Source organism: Leptodactylus fuscus, chromosome 1 (genome assembly GCF_031893055.1).
Source record: "Leptodactylus fuscus isolate aLepFus1 chromosome 1, aLepFus1.hap2, whole genome shotgun sequence".
In the NCBI taxonomy this organism is placed as follows: Eukaryota; Metazoa; Chordata; class Amphibia; order Anura; family Leptodactylidae; genus Leptodactylus; species Leptodactylus fuscus.
In genome coordinates, this window is record NC_134265.1 from 53,032,346 (window position 1) to 53,048,278 (window position 15,933).

Below are 15,933 nucleotides of genomic sequence, written 5' to 3' on the forward strand. Positions count from 1 at the left end.
TTATCTTACTAATATAATTGCCTTTGTGTAGCATCTTGGTAACATTGTGTTCTCAGACATTCATTGGAGAGCCTGAAGAAAGAGCGTCTGTTCTTTCAATGCTTGTAAATGTCATTTTTCTGGTTATGCTAGATTCATACTAGCGCTAGGCTCTCTGTCATTTGGGTCCATTGGGGGACCAGAACGATGGAGAGCTGGACCATTAAGTTCAATGGTTACAAACGGAGATTGGCAGACCCTATTGACGATGGGATCTGTGGAGAAAAAAGTCATCTGTGCAGAACTGTTTTCAGCAGTCTCTGAGACGGACTCTCCAACGGAGACGCTAACGCAGATGTGAACCTAGCCTTACCCAATAAAGGTATCATACCCATAACACTTTTGTCTTTCTAACACAAAAAGTATCAAATATTGCATGGAAGTAACAATGTATTATAAGAATGGTGAGGGTGTCATTATACTCATGTCATTGTGGAATATTAATGTGATATGCATGAAGCCATGGCCCATTTCATTGCAGTATGGGTGATGTTTTTGTAATGATATGTCAAAGGTCATCTCCATGTGGTGACTGACTTATCTCACGGCATCTTGTTGTGCTGTGCCTAGGGAAACAGTTGATTTTCACTGTGACTAGAAATGTCTAAATTTATAAACCTTGGAGAATTGTGCAAGTTTACGTCTACATAGGAAGGAAAGCGAGCAGCTGCCAAACACTTCCGCAATTGCCGATTCCTGTGATGACAATAGGAATCAGTAGGGAAACTCCAACCTGTCCATTGTAATTCCCCCTAAATCCAAGAAGAGTTTCCGAAGGGACAACAACAACAACTGTTCAGTAAATATACACTGAGGCCCGGTTCACATCTGCGTATCTGCATAAAAAAGTGGTTACTTAAGGAAACCTGCGGACCCTATAGACTATAATGGGGTCCATGTGGTTTCTGCACGAAAAATGCAGAGAGAAAAGTGCTGCTTGCAGAACCTCTCTCTCCAAATATTTCATGCGGATAGGGGAATGGAATGGCCCAAACACAGATGTGAACTGGGCCTAACCCATGGTGAATGATACACCAATGGTTTACATTGGTTGTGTATGCTTAATAATTGGCCATCATGGACAGTATCACCTCAGCGCTACATTTACCATGCATTTTCCCACCCTGCTAGATGCAAACACAAGAGTGTATCATTTTTAGAAATTGCCATGAAAACTTATATCTGAACTGACAGGAAAACATTCTGCAAATATTTGCTGATCACATATAGATCTAGATATTTATGGTGTATATACTTGAACTCAAGAGCAATGACATGTTTGCCTAGCACTACTAGCACTGTGTTCACAAAGGAAGTGACTCACTAGAATTCTGTGTACTCAACCAACCTAAGGTCTCTTTACGCTTCATTCTGCTTCGTATTTGTTGTATGCCCTGGAAAACTCTTGGGTCACTCATCAAAAATTCACACAATCCCTAGTCTGGTTCGAGAACTGCATTATCAATATAGATAATATATATGTATTACTCAAATCTTTCCTCATGGGCGGGAACAATTCCTGGGGAAAGATGACAAATTCCCTGTGGAAGCCTAGGGCAGCAAACAGTGCGGATACAAACCATCAGAAGGGATTTGCGTGACACTGGGCTACAAGGGGGCTGAAATGAAGATCTATCCTCTTCAGCAATAAGTCCCGTCTTTGTCTTCGAAGCAAGAAATGCTGGAGATTGGTCTGGAGACAATGTGGATAACACCTACACCCGGGATTATGGTGGAATATACGGTAGCCACATTTCCTCTAGTCTTCATTTCCGTTCAGCTCAGTGTTACATTGATTTGGTCGTTGATCCAGCGTCCGGCCATTTCTCCAAATTGTCCCAGGTTCCATTTTTTAATATGTCAAAGTCGGGCCACATGTTGCTCATGCTAATGTAAGCAGCATGTGTTACCATGGCCTGTAGCATCTCTGGATTCGTCTTCCATCGAGCACAGCATGGGTCGCCAATTGGCAAGGGAGCTTCCAGCAGCAGCCCATCTTGAGCATATGTGTGCCCAAGTGTACTCAGCACGGTATAACATGCCTTAGACAACCATTAACCACTGCACATGCCAAGGCGTGTAAGTGCATTTGTTCACCTGGTGCTCATACTTTGCAAATCAAGAATTTTTGAGCATTTAGTTTACTAATGTTTATCATTTGCATATCATTAACAAGTCAATTGATTCAGGGATTTCCAGAATTCCAAGACTTCTTGGTGTTGCCATTTCAATGTTGAGAAATGGAAATGATTATGGAAATAAGTGAACTTCATAGTCTTTGTGGATTTATGCAAGATATCATTTTCCGTAGACTACAAGCAGCTAGTTAAGAAATTACTAACTATACAAGCTTCACTATCGGTAGGGATCAGTGAGCTCACACAGCAGTCACGCAATTCAGACCACACCTTTATATTTACAGCTGAAAGTGTTATCATGGCTGAAAGCTGAACAATGGCCGGATTTCATCCTATCGAACCACAATTTCAGATAATCTGAGGTGCTTAAACTACACCATGAGTGCGGGTTGGCCTGCTCATCGTCAGCAGTAAAAGGAAAATATGTCAAACTATTAGCTATAGGCCATGTGCTATATAATGTAAATAAAGGAGCCATCATAAGCACACGACCCTGCGAGATTAGAAACATGCCTATGCTCCCAATCTTAAGGGCGGTTTAAGTTTTAAATTGTAAAAACATTCCGAGATAAAAAAGTAAAAAAAAAACAACAACACACTGACTCATTGGACAGGGATCACTAGGTCAATCCCAGTAATAAATTAAAGGGACTGTTCAATATTACAAGAGACTGGTTTGCTTTCTTTTTAGAGATAGCTACATGTTTCTCCATGGCCATGTCTGGTGTTCCAGCATTTAAATGGAGCCAACACCAGACAAAACAAAAAACAAACAAACACATTTTTCTAAATTTTTAACCTACTGATGTAAACCGTATTTTCATTTATAGCATCTTCTTTAGATTATAGTTTACATTATATGTACACACCAAAATAATGTTGCTATAAACTGGGTAACTGGGGGATCTAGACCAGTGATGGCCATGTCTGTAAACATCAAAGTAAGGACTTAGACCACCATGCTGTTCTAAAGCCATGGACGCCTCAGTCAGTCTTATAAAGTAAGTTGGTGGGAGTTATATTTGAAGTCTATGCCCGTTTCTGAATGGTGTAGAATTTATTTCTGTTGTACGAGACCCTCCCGCAGTTATTAATTGTGGTCCATCTGCTGCCATTACTCTGAACACTAAGAGTGGCGCTATATGTGCAGGTCTTAATTTCTCCCCACTGCAGCCTATAGAATGACAGGATATGCAAGGAAAATAGTAGCAATGCCCCATCCATGTCCGCTGGTATATCAGCTAACCTAAGCAAAAATTAGAATCTGTCTGGAAAAAGTATCACCACTCGTGGTCCAAACCACCAAGTCTAGGCTGTTTGGCTGCAACCAGATTGTGTTTTTTCTTTTTTTTTCTTTCAAGTTTATAATTGTTATAGGAAAAGGAGGTCAAGCCCTCAACAAAGTAACGGTCAGAAAAATTGTTGTTCAACAGACAATATCTCTCCCCAATTCCCCAATAATAGACAGAAATAGACTTGACAGGCTGATTAGAAGAGCCAGCTCTGTCCTGGCCCAGTACAGGTGGTGGGTGACAGAAGGATACTGTCTGTGGTGAGCTCCATGCTGGAGAACAACTCCCATCCCATGTATGAGACTGTGATAGCACTGGGCAGTATTGTCAGTGACTGACTGCTTCACCCCAAGTGTGAGAAGGAACTATCGGAGGTCCTTCCTCCCAACTGCGGTCAGGCTGTATAATCTACATCAGGCTAAGTGAAGATCACTCCACACAGAGAACTAAATCATCCTGAAGTCTTTCTTTTCTTCTTAGTTGCTATGACTCCTATTATCTTTTCTATCTAGTATGAGCCTGTATGGGTTCTTTCTTGTAATATATTACTGTATTATCCCCACTGCTGTAACACACTGAATTTCCCCATGGAGGGACTATTAAAGGATTATCTTATCTTATAAACATGCTTTCTCTGTTCATCTCTGCATACATATGTTCTGAATAACAAGGGAGAAAAGCCATCACCAGTGGTATTGATATCTCCCCAAGAACAAAAAGGGTCAGGCATGCTGAAAACCAACAGCACAGCACAATCCTTACCTCTCCTAACATTTGTCATCTGGAGAGAGATAGGGTATCCCGACAAATCGGCACATTCAGCCTATATGAATAGTTTTAGTTTATAAATGGAAGGTCTCTATTTCCAGGACTCAAATCTACTTTTGGCCCTTTATCCATTGCTTTTGCCCTAGTAGGACCAATCTATTATTAACACAGTATGCCATGGCAAATCTTTTGGAAGGCAAGGTAAACTTTTCACTACTACCAATATTATTAATAAATTAATTATTATTATTATTAGTAGTAGTAGTAAATAATACTGTAATAATATAATAAATAATAATAATAATAATAATAATATTGTAAGCCGTGGATATTCCCAATGACACAAGATAAATATAGTACAATCCATACAGACATAACAAGGCAGAATGAAAAAGGTTTTAGAAAATAGTAGTAATGTGATAAACTGGAATAATCGCCAGGAATTTCTGCAGTTTCCTGGTAGACCGTTTTATGGCATTCACCCTAGACACATCAGACTGGCTCACACTTTTTTCTATTACTTTGATCATGGGAAAAAAAAAGGAAATTGCAGTCATAACATTGAAGAGAACGGGGCCAGACAGGTAAGAGTTAAAAAGTCAATCTGAAAACTTTTTCTTCCTGTAGCTTTGTCCTGTCATGTATGTTTGCATGCGTCATTATGTGTAGGGAGGAGGAAACCTTACACAGCCCTCTGAGCTCCTGCAATGTTTGACAAAAGCCATATGGCATGAAGCCACTGAGGAGACTACACCGCCTGCTCTACAGGACGTCCAGGACCATGGAGTAACAAACAAAGGAATCAAAAAGCCCAGAAAATGGACATGAAGGTCTTGCTGAGTCTGATCTTCCTGTCTGCGACAGTCCACAGCACAAACAGTAAGTAGATACATATATATGTATATCACATGAGATCTCAGGTATTGTATGACCAGTAGAGGAAAGCATAGGGGTGTAAGGTTGTGAAAGCACAAAAGCAAGAAAATCTGGTTTTACTTTAGTACAGTACGATACACTTTATTCCTGAGAATATTCAGGTATGTTACATAAAAACGTATTGAAGCGTATACATCACATTCCTATAGAGAGCTGTAGGCTAAGCTTGAGGATTCAGAAATCTGAAAGTCAATCTCAAGAAACGTACTTATTAAGTTTGGAGATCTCAGCTCACGATCTCCACCAATGCCATTATCTGACAATATATTACATATACACTATAAAAGGACCTACACATCTTTAGATCAAGGTCTGACTGGTGGCGGTCCAACTTTTGGGGCACCTTCCGATAAGCACAATAAGGGTTCAAGTGAACCCTATAGTTATTTGCTAGTACTGCTGGGGCCTGTGTGACCACTGGTTTCCATGTTCTCCATTTCTGAGCTTGTATATAATGTTTTGGGTTTTTTTCCAATTAACACAGACTTCTCCAAAGTAGCTTTTGCAGGAGTTATATTTGACAGTACCATTTTGGGGTACATCTATCTTATCTATCTATATCATGTGGTATGGGAAGGGGATAATGTAAAACCAACAAATAAAAAACCAACAACCCAAAATTATGGCAGAGGGCAAAAAGAAGACCATTATCTTGATCCCTTTAGGTGCTGAGGTCACAGCGGCTTTGGAGGGATTAAACTACTGAGATCTGAGTGATCTTTAATCTTATCTATGGTCCTGGAAGGCCAGTTATCTATCTATTCACCCAGGAAGGGCACACTATGCTGAATATTTATTTCACTGGTCTTTAAGAGTAGGGTTTTGGGGCTGTGGATATATATATATGATGCCTAGGGGTTAATGGGAGACACTTAAATAATGAGGGTGTCCTACTGACACCACTAATAATAGGGAACTCCCGAATGGTATTAAGGGAAGAAACTCTGCTGTCACTTGTAATAATGTAGGGGATACGGTGTGGACACAATGGGGGGGGGGGGGCACAATACTGTTGTTCTTTACAATGGGGAGGCTAGCTCTAGTAATAAATTGTAATTTAAGCCCTTTCCTTGCTGACCATCCCACCTCCTATGTAATAATAACAACTTTACTTCACAGAGGATGGTTGGGCAATCTTCGCTTGCTTCTGGAGAGGTTATGGTCACGTAGGTACATGGTTCACAATTATCTGAGCTTTTCTTGTCCTCCAGTGCTAATTTTTACTTCTGGCAGGACTGTAGGCAAAACTACTGACTTAAGAGTCACATTCCTCTAATTTTCCAGTGCCCAGCTCAAATTGCTCTGACTTCAACTCCTTTACAAATGGCCGACAGCCATGGCCAGTCTGGTGACTGAATTCCTATGAAAGTAAATATGCAACTATACATCTAATAGCACATTATTAATAATTTAAAAATTGTAATTAAAAATAATTAACCATTTTATTTTGTAGCCGGAGTCCGAGTCAGTAACTTTTTCGCTATTCCTTGCCCTAGCTTAGGAGAACCACTGGTCAGACTGGTCAAAACATCTTCAGAACATTTGTGATTTCCATACACACATGCAGGGGATAAAGAATAAAATAAACCTATATACGTTTTATTTTTCAGGTAAAAATTTCACATTGGAGAAAAATGAATCTTACATCGGACGGACCTTTCGAACACAAAAAATTAAATCAGACTATGAACAATTTCCTATAAACACAGATAATACATCAACTCCTGGAGCTTCCAAGAATAATTCAGATCCCAGACTCTTAAAGCCTTCATCAGGACGAAGAGAGTCAAAACCTTCAACAGGACACAGAGCCTCGTATCCTTCATCAGGACATAGAGTCTCTGATCCTTCAACAGGACACAGATCCTCAGATCCTTCATCAGGACGTAGAGCCTCGGATCCTTCATCAGGACGTAGAGCCTCGGATCCTTCATCAGGACAAATCGCTTCAAAATCTTCAAGAGCACATAGCTCCTCCTCAAGTACTATTACAAGTCATAGTATCTCAAAACCTATACCGGATTCTCCCTACAAGATAAGCACGTTTAACTATACGGTCGGAAACGATGCCATGTTGTATTACACAAGCTCCATCAGCACACGGCTGATACCAGCCATATACATTCTAGTCATTCTAATTGGGATACCTTCCAATGCCATAATCCTTAAAATGCTCTTTTCCAAAGACAGAACTGTCTGCACTGCCATATTTTACACCAACCTTGCCATCTCTGACTTACTTTTCTGCCTCATGCTACCATTTAAGGTTGCGTATCACCTGAATGGGAACAGTTGGATATTTGGAGAAGCGATGTGTCGCATTACGGCACTTTTCTTCTATGGAAACATGTACTGCTCAATCCTCCTCCTCATGTGTATCAGTATCAGCCGTTACGTTGCGATAGTCCACCCTTTCATATACAGGAGTTTACCCAAACAGACCTGCGCCATTCTTCTGTGCGCCTTCGTGTGGCTCACAGTCCTCATGTTCATGATACCATTCTTTATAAACAAGCAAACCTACAACTTACAGGAGCCACCAATAGTCACCTGCAACGACAGCTATGAGATATCGGATGATGCCTTTCAGTTCTTCTATTTCATCTCACTGGCTGTGTTCGGATACCTTCTTCCATTCTCGGTCATCGCATTTTGCTATTTTTCAATCATTAGAACCTTGGGAACCCATAACCAGAAATGGCATCTGTACCTAAAAATAACCATGCTGGTTCTGGTTATATTCACCCTATGCTTCACTCCAAGTAACGTCATTCTTATTATACACCAAGTCAGATACCATTACACCAAGATGGATGACATGTATGGGAATTATCTCATTGCTTTAAGTTTTAGCAGTCTGAACAGTTGTCTAGATCCTTTTCTTTATTTTCTGATGTCGGAAATGACTAAACCCTCCAACAACTACGCCAAAATTAATAAACTGTCTCCTGAAACACACATGACGTTGCTCGCCTCCTAAGTGCAGCCGCCACCCTGACCGTATCTCGTATCCATTATTATGGCACCATCTGCTGGTCTCTAATGGGATTCATGAAAGGAAGGGAACGTTGCAATATAAAATAACCATCAAATGTGAAACACATGAATAGGATTTGTTCCAATCTTGTGATAAGGATTTCAACAGCCAACACCATTGACAATGATACACTGATGTACTCTAGGGCTTTATAGCACTTTACAGACATTGGATATCAAGGGATTGAAAGGCCAAGGCATGACATATCCATCTATAGATGCTGTTATGTGACACAATGGCGCTTCCTTTTTGATCTATATGGCTAAAAAAATGACTAATTTGGACTAAATGTTTTATATTAAATGTAATGGGCAAAATGTTATACTTCTTAAATATTTTACTTTGCATGAATATATAATACAGAGTTTCTAAAGTTGATGATATATGTTGAATTGATTTCCCACTTTCCGGAATGGTTATTCCAGAACAAGTGTGAAGTCAGACATACACGAGATACCAGACTGTCGATGACTTGTTCAGCCAACAGCTATTTCACCCAACTCCCCTGTATACATGTGCTTTGTCGCCAAGGATTTTCCAAAGGTTTTCTATTGGGTTTAGGTCAGGACTTATGGCTGGCCAGTTCTTTATGTCAATGTTTTCAGTTTCATAGAACTGCTTCACCCGTATTGCTGTGTGACGGGGGCATTGTCCTGAACGAGAATCGCTGGTCACTGAGTGAATGATGAATGCAGGCAAGGAACTATAGGTTGTCAAAAAAGGTTCTACTAACCCTGCCATGTAACTGTTTAAGAGACCCAACTACTGCTGCTAAAAACATACCCTAACCTATGACACTTCCTCCTCCATCTTTTATGGACTTCTTTAAACTCTTTGCGTTTGGTCTTTCCCCAGTTTGACAACAAAACAAATGTTTCCCATCGAACCAAATAAATTAAACTTTCTTTCATGACTAACACAAAGGTTCGCCAAGCCTTTTAATTCTATCTGCTATAGGTTTGGTCACTGCTTGGTGGGCTTTCACTCAAAATGCTCTTAAATGGCGATACATTGTATGATGAGACAGATCATCACCCTGCTCTGTGCTGAACTGTCAGCAATTCCAGCTGTAGGGTTTAACCAATTGACCATTGATATTCTGTCCTCTACTGCATTTGTCTTAAGTGGAGAACCAGGCTTCTTGCAGGACTTGAGTTTGTGATGTTGCAAATTGCAATCTTGCAGTCAGTGAAGACTAGAATGTTAGGCTGCCAGTTAAATAGTGATTATCATAATTAAGGAAATTGGCCCAGGGAACATCAGCCCTATAAAAATCAAACGTCCAATACCCCCCCCCCCCCCAAAAAAAAAAAACAAAAAAAAAAAACATCTGCCTTCAGGGGAGAATTGCGAAAGCTCCAAACCTCAGATATATTAGATAAAAATAATCGTTTTGGAAGGGACAAGTTCAGTTTTTGAAAGATTCAATTTCAGATAAAGAGAAGACATGATGTTAGAGACAGCAGAGAGACCGTCACCGGTGTTCTGTAGTAGAGCAGGGGTGATGTCACGGCATAGGGTATATAGCTGAGTGTCATCAGCATAAAGATGGTATTAAGAGTCAAATCTGCTGATGGTTTATCCAATAGGGGCTGTGTACAGAGAGAAGAAAGGAGGGAAGGGAATGGAGACTGCTTGGCCACAGAGCTATTTCCTTATGGAGGTTGTTGATTTTGTCAACAAAATACATGACCACGTCTTGAGTACTGAGGTCTTTGACAAATGCCTGCACCATCAGTGTAAAGAGGGAGTGAAAGGTATCGGATTGGTTAGAGGAGAGAGGAGATGAGAGGGGTGAAGTAGACTTGTTTGGCGAGGTGAAGGGTTATAGGCTTTGAACATAAACCTGAAGTGAAGGAAATCTGCAGATGTGTTAGATTTTCTTCACAGATATTAAATCACTAGATCCTGTGGCCATCCCTGAAGATTACGCCTTGTACTGTAATACAGCAGGTCAGCGGTGAAATTGCTGGCATTGTTTACTCTGTCTTTTCGTGTTGTCTTTGGTATAATTTTATTCAGTGTATATACTTTATATGAATATATTATACAATATATAGGTAGTGTGCAACAAAATTTTAGCAATTTTTTATTTTTTGGCATAAACTAAGCCAACTAATAGGAAGGGTAAAGTTAGACAAGATAGTCCAAGACTATGGCAGAGGTATCAAGAAGTTCATGCTGCTTATAAAATCACTTCACCGACTGTATTTTTAACCATTGCTCTCTCTCAGGTTCTTTCACAGCTAGTACTTCAATCTTGGCAGAGTAAGAAAGCCGAGAATCTCAGGTTTCTTGTAATATCAGAACCATTTCCAATAGAGATGAGCGAACAGTGTTCTATCGAACACATGTTCGATCGGATATCAGGGTGTTCGCCATGTTCGAATCGAACACCGCGTGGTAAAGTGCGCCAAAATTCGATTCCCCTCCCACCTTCCCTGGCGCCTTTTTTGCACCAATAACAGCGCAGGGGAGGTGGGACAGGAACTACGACACCGGGGGCATTGAAAAAAATTGGAAAAAGTCATTGGCTGCCGAAATCAGGTGACCTCCATTTTAGACGAATAGTGGATTTCAAATCCGGGTCATATGAGAATGTGAACTTTGTGACTATGAGACAGGGATAGCTGTACAGGCAGGGATAGCTAGGGATAACCTTTATTTAGGGGGGAATGTTATTAAAAATAACTTTTTGGGGCTCTATCGTGTGTGTAATTGTGATTTTTGTGAGATAAACTTTTTCCCATAGGGATGCATTGGCCAGCGCTGATTGGCCAGAGTACGGAACTCGACCAATCAGCGCTGGCTCTGCTGGAGGAGGCGGAGTCTAAGAGCGCTCCACACCAGTCTCCATTCAGGTCCGACCTTAGACTCCGCCTCCTCCATCAGAGCCAGCGCTGATTGGCCGAATTCCGTACTCTGGCCAATCAGCACTGGCTAATGCATTGTATTGGCGTGATGAAGCAGTGCTGAATGTGTGTGCTTAGCACACACATTCAGCTCTACTTCATCGGGCTAATAGAATGCATTGGCCAATCAGCGCTGGCCAATGCATTCTATTAGCTTGATGAAGCAGAGTGTGCACAAGGGTTCAAGCGCACCCTCGGCTCTGATGTAGCAGAGCCGAGGGTGCGCTTGAACCCTTGTGCAGCCTCGGCTCTGCTACATCAGAGCCGAGGGTGCGCTTGAACCCTTGTGCACACTCTGCTTCATCAAGCTAATAGAATGCATTGGCCAGCGCTGATTGGCCAATGCATTCTATTAGCCCGATGAAGTAGAGCTGAATGTGTGTGCTAAGCACACACATTCAGCTCTACTTCATCGGGCTAATAGAATGCATTGGCCAGCGCTGATTGGCCAGAGTACGGAACTCGACCAATCAGCGCTGGCTCTGCTGGAGGAGGCGGAGTCTAAGATCGCTCCACACCAGTCTCCATTCAGGTCCGACCTTAGACTCCGCCTCCTCCAGCAGAGCCAGCGCTGATTGGCCGAAGGCTGGCCAATGCATTCCTATACGAATGCAGAGACTTAGCAGTGCTGAGTCAGTTTTGCTCAACTACACATCTGATGCACACTCGGCACTGCTACATCAGATGTAGCAATCTGATGTAGCAGAGCCGAGGGTGCACTAGAACCCCTGTGCAAACTCAGTTCACGCTAATAGAATGCATTGGCCAGCGCTGATTGGCCAATGCATTCTATTAGCCCGATGAAGTAGAGCTGAATGTGTGTGCTAAGCACACACATTCAGCACTGCTTCATCACGACAATACAATGCATTAGCCAGTGCTGATTGGCCAGAGTACGGAATTCGGCCAATCAGCGCTGGCTCTGCTGGAAGAGGCGGAGTCTAAGGTCGGACCTGAATGGAGACTGGTGTGGAGCGATCTTAGACTCCGCCTCCTCCAGCAGAGCCAGCGCTGATTGGCCGAATTCCGTACTCTGGCCAATCAGCACTGGCTAATGCATTGTATTGTCGTGATGAAGCAGTGCTGAATGTGTGTGCTTAGCACACACATTCAGCTCTACTTCATCGGGCTAATAGAATGCATTGGCCAATCAGCGCTGGCCAATGCATTCTATTAGCGTGAACTGAGTTTGCACAGGGGTTCTAGTGCACCCTCGGCTCTGCTACATCAGATTGCTACATCTGATGTAGCAGTGCCGAGTGTGCATCAGATGTGTAGTTGAGCAAAACTGACTCAGCACTGCTAAGTCTCTGCATTCGTATAGGAATGCATTGGCCAGCCTTCGGCCAATCAGCGCTGGCTCTGCCGGAGGAGGCGGAGTCTAAGGTCGGACCTGAATGGAGACTGGTGTGGAGCGATCTTAGACTCCGCCTCCTCCAGCAGAGCCAGCGCTGATTGGTCGAGTTCCGTACTCTGGCCAATCAGCGCTGGCCAATGCATTTCTATGGGGAAAAGTTAGCTTGCGAAAATCGCAAACTGACAGGGATTTCCATGAAATAAAGTGACTTTTATGCCCCCAGACATGCTTCCCCTGCTGTCCCAGTGTCATTCCAGGGTGTTGGTATCATTTCCTGGGGTGTCATAGTGGACTTGGAGACTCCAGACACGAATTTGGGTTTCCCCCTTAACGAGTTTATGTTCCCCATAGACTATAATGGGGTTCGAAACCCATTCGAACACTCGAACAGTGAGCGGCTGTTCGAATCGAATTTCGAACCTCGAACATTTTAGTGTTCGCTCATCTCTAATTTCCAACTATATGGTATACAACCAGAGATACAGCCAATAGAAAAAAAAAAAAAAAAAAAAGGGGGGGGACAAGGTATTTTCGTCTATTTTTAGGATATCCTTGAAATCTTCACATAAAATGCGATCTGAACTTAAGTCTTAGGGTGCGTTCACACGATGTAACGTTGAGCGTGATCTGGCACGTATACGGCGTGTCAGAGTTTGCATGCTCAAAAAGATCCAATTGAATTCAATGGGAGTTACGAGCGTATACGCTGCATTATTTTGTACCCGCAAAATTACGTGGCGTATATGCTGGTAACTCCCATTGAAATTAATTGGATCTTTTTGAGCGCGCAAACTGCTGACACGCGTAGACTTGCCAGATCATGCTCAACGTTACATTGTGTGAACGCACCCTTACAGTAGTTTTTTTTTTTTTTTTTTTAATAAATAGCAAAGGATAATCTTAAAATTGCAGCAGTCCCCATAGATCAGCTGTTTCCACCATGCCAGTGCAAGCTGTGGCCCTCACTTGCTGTACTTTAATAGCAGCCATAATGAATACTGCAGGTTGTCCCACCTATAGACAGGACTTCAATTTTAAACTGCTAAATTAACCCCTTTAGGCTGGGGCTCATGTGCCGTAAACCTACAGTACCTGCAAAATGGATGGGACTCCAACTAATCCCATCCACACATTGCACAAAAATATCCACCATTGAGATGCCTTGATTTAAAAAACCATTGCGTTTTTTTAAATCGCAGCATGTCAACTATACTTACGGAAACGCTGGCGTTTTCCGTATAGGTATAATTGAATGACAAAGTCCACAGAGGAAAACTCTGCAGACTTTCTGTGAAAAGCGCTGCGGGAAATACTACAATGCGTTTCCGCCGTGGCTCGGTTTGGCTGCGGCTCACCATGTAGGGACTTAGCTATAAAGCCATTTATTCGTGCCCAGAAAACGAGTTTAGATACACAATGAGTGAGCAGATGTAAAGGTTAACAACTACATCTGTTTGCACCGTAACAATCTGTTAGCCATGTTCAGAGGCCTAAGGTGACAAGAGCCGACAAGTACAAGTTATCAGCTCTGGCTCTGCATCATAGTGTCATGTACTATAAAACAAGGGGAAAATTTCAGGCAAATGGCAATGTCTACTCCAACCTGATATCAAATGGGTTAGTGTTCTCCTTATCCAAAGGTTTGTAATCCTCTTTATCTGTATTTTATGTATCTGTAGATGTCATATCACCCTGAGCCATTTATCATTATGGGACTGTAATTACAGTAATTATCTGTTGTATAGATTTTATATTTTAATAAATATTTATAGCAATTGATACTTTTTCCATCATTTTTTTGTTTTTTTTCATATATTATGGATGCTATCTGTGCATGGAAGAACTGTGATAATGTAATAGTTTCTATTATCTGCACACTCATGGTTAAACATGGAGTACAAGCTTCCAAAATATATATTTGGAGTGAAACTACTGTCACGTCTCCAAACAGGTGATCATAGAAAAATTTGTGATCAAAGAAGAAAAGTGAAACAGGTGGTTCAGTGGTTAGAACTGCTGCTTTTCAGTGCTTCCTCCAGGTACTCTGGTTTCCTTCTACACTCCAAAGACATAATGATGGGAGATTCAGATTGTAAACCCGATATGGGACAGAGACTCACAATGCGGAATATGTTGGCGCTATATAAGAGAAATGGCTAAATAACTAATATAGATGCTTTAAAGCATAGCTCCCAACAGTCCTGGACCTGACAGGACAGTCCCGGTTTTTCACTGTTGCCCCGCCATCCCAGATAGTTTACGGTTTGTCCCACTACGCCCCTGAAATGTTTTGCTGTTAACAAACTTTGCAATCCACCAGCTCTTATCTCAGGGTAGGGTAAAGGCTAAATGTTAGACGCTAGAGTTGATTCGAATAGTATTCGAAACCTAGTTTCGAATACCTCGCTCCCATAGGAATGAATGGGAGCAGGTGAACTGCAAGGGGTTTAATGACGGCAGCCGGCGCTGACCACTCCCATTCATTCCTATGGAGCTAGGCATCAGCTGTTATTCCCTGACCCTGGTCCATAGTCTCTCACTCGCCAAACTAGTATCCCTGCGCTATGCTGACGAGGTCCAAAAGACCGAAACAGCGCTGTCCACAGCTGGGAATCTGTTCCTTTTGGAATAGAAATACTAGTTTGGCAATAAACCCCGCATCATGTCAGTAGGCTTATTAATTGAGTCATGCATGATGTTAAGGGGGCTGCCCCTAGAGGACAGCATACAGAGGCACTGTTCTCCTAATTACATCCTGGAGAATAGATTTGCATATTTTTTACCCTGTTATCTCATTGGGAATACAACTACCGGTATTCTCTAAAATAGAAAAATGTAATCTTTGGCCTAAAGCTACAGATTTATAATACTGCACAAATGCTCCAAAGCAGGGCTACATTCACACAGCAGTCAGCAATATTTGGAGTGACCACCCTTTGGAGGAAGAGTCCTAGAAGTGATGATATCACCAATACAGAGCTGATCTCATCATTATGGTTATCCCAGTCTGTCTGGGATTACATGAAGAGACAGAAGCAAGCCTACATCCAAAGAAGATCTGTGCTTAGTTCTCCAAGATGTCTGGAACAACCTCCCTGCTGAGTTCCTTTTTACTTCACCCCTTTGGAAATGCATTTATGCTTCCAGGTCATGAGGGCTCTAGTGGCATTGGCCATTACTTTGGGTTACTTTTTCCCACACATCGAGGGCCACTATAACCATAAGGCAAACTGAGTCCCCTCAGCCATGTTCAGACAGATGCAGTAACGTTAATTAATGAAAAAGCCAAATATTGTGTATAACAGTAAATATGTATCTAATTAATTATACAATATCAATGATCATATAATATAATTCATAGTAATTAACCATTTTGAAATCATGGACAGATCACCTAAAACTGGTCCCAACTACAAACTTCCACAGCCCCGCACAGGACCCCAGTTCTTGGGAT

The 15,933-nt window shown here is 41.9% G+C and overlaps 2 protein-coding genes across 3 annotated transcripts in view; one reads left to right on the forward strand and one right to left on the reverse strand.

Annotated features, from left to right (window-relative positions):
• IQGAP2 (IQ motif containing GTPase activating protein 2) overlaps positions 1-15,933 on the reverse strand; it is a 264,000-nt gene that overhangs the window by 62,932 nt on the left and 185,135 nt on the right. The window lies entirely within an intron of this gene.
• Positions 4,977-8,867, forward strand: F2RL2 (coagulation factor II thrombin receptor like 2). The gene is made up of 2 exons (XM_075270721.1): positions 4,977-5,116; positions 6,784-8,867. The coding sequence occupies exons 1-2, from the start codon at positions 5,056-5,058 to the stop codon at positions 8,151-8,153; spliced, it is 1,431 nt and encodes a 476-aa protein (XP_075126822.1). The 5' UTR covers positions 4,977-5,055; the 3' UTR covers positions 8,154-8,867.

Bases quoted from the DNA above. Each gene is read 5' to 3' on its own strand.
- F2RL2 (XM_075270721.1), top strand. From the start codon at position 5,056: ATGGACATGAAGGTCTTGCTGAGTCTGATCTTCCTGTCTGCGACAGTC. The intron at 5,117-6,783 runs GTAAGTAGATAC...TTTATTTTTCAG, and splicing joins GACAGTCCACAGCACAAACA to GTAAAAATTTCACATTGGAG.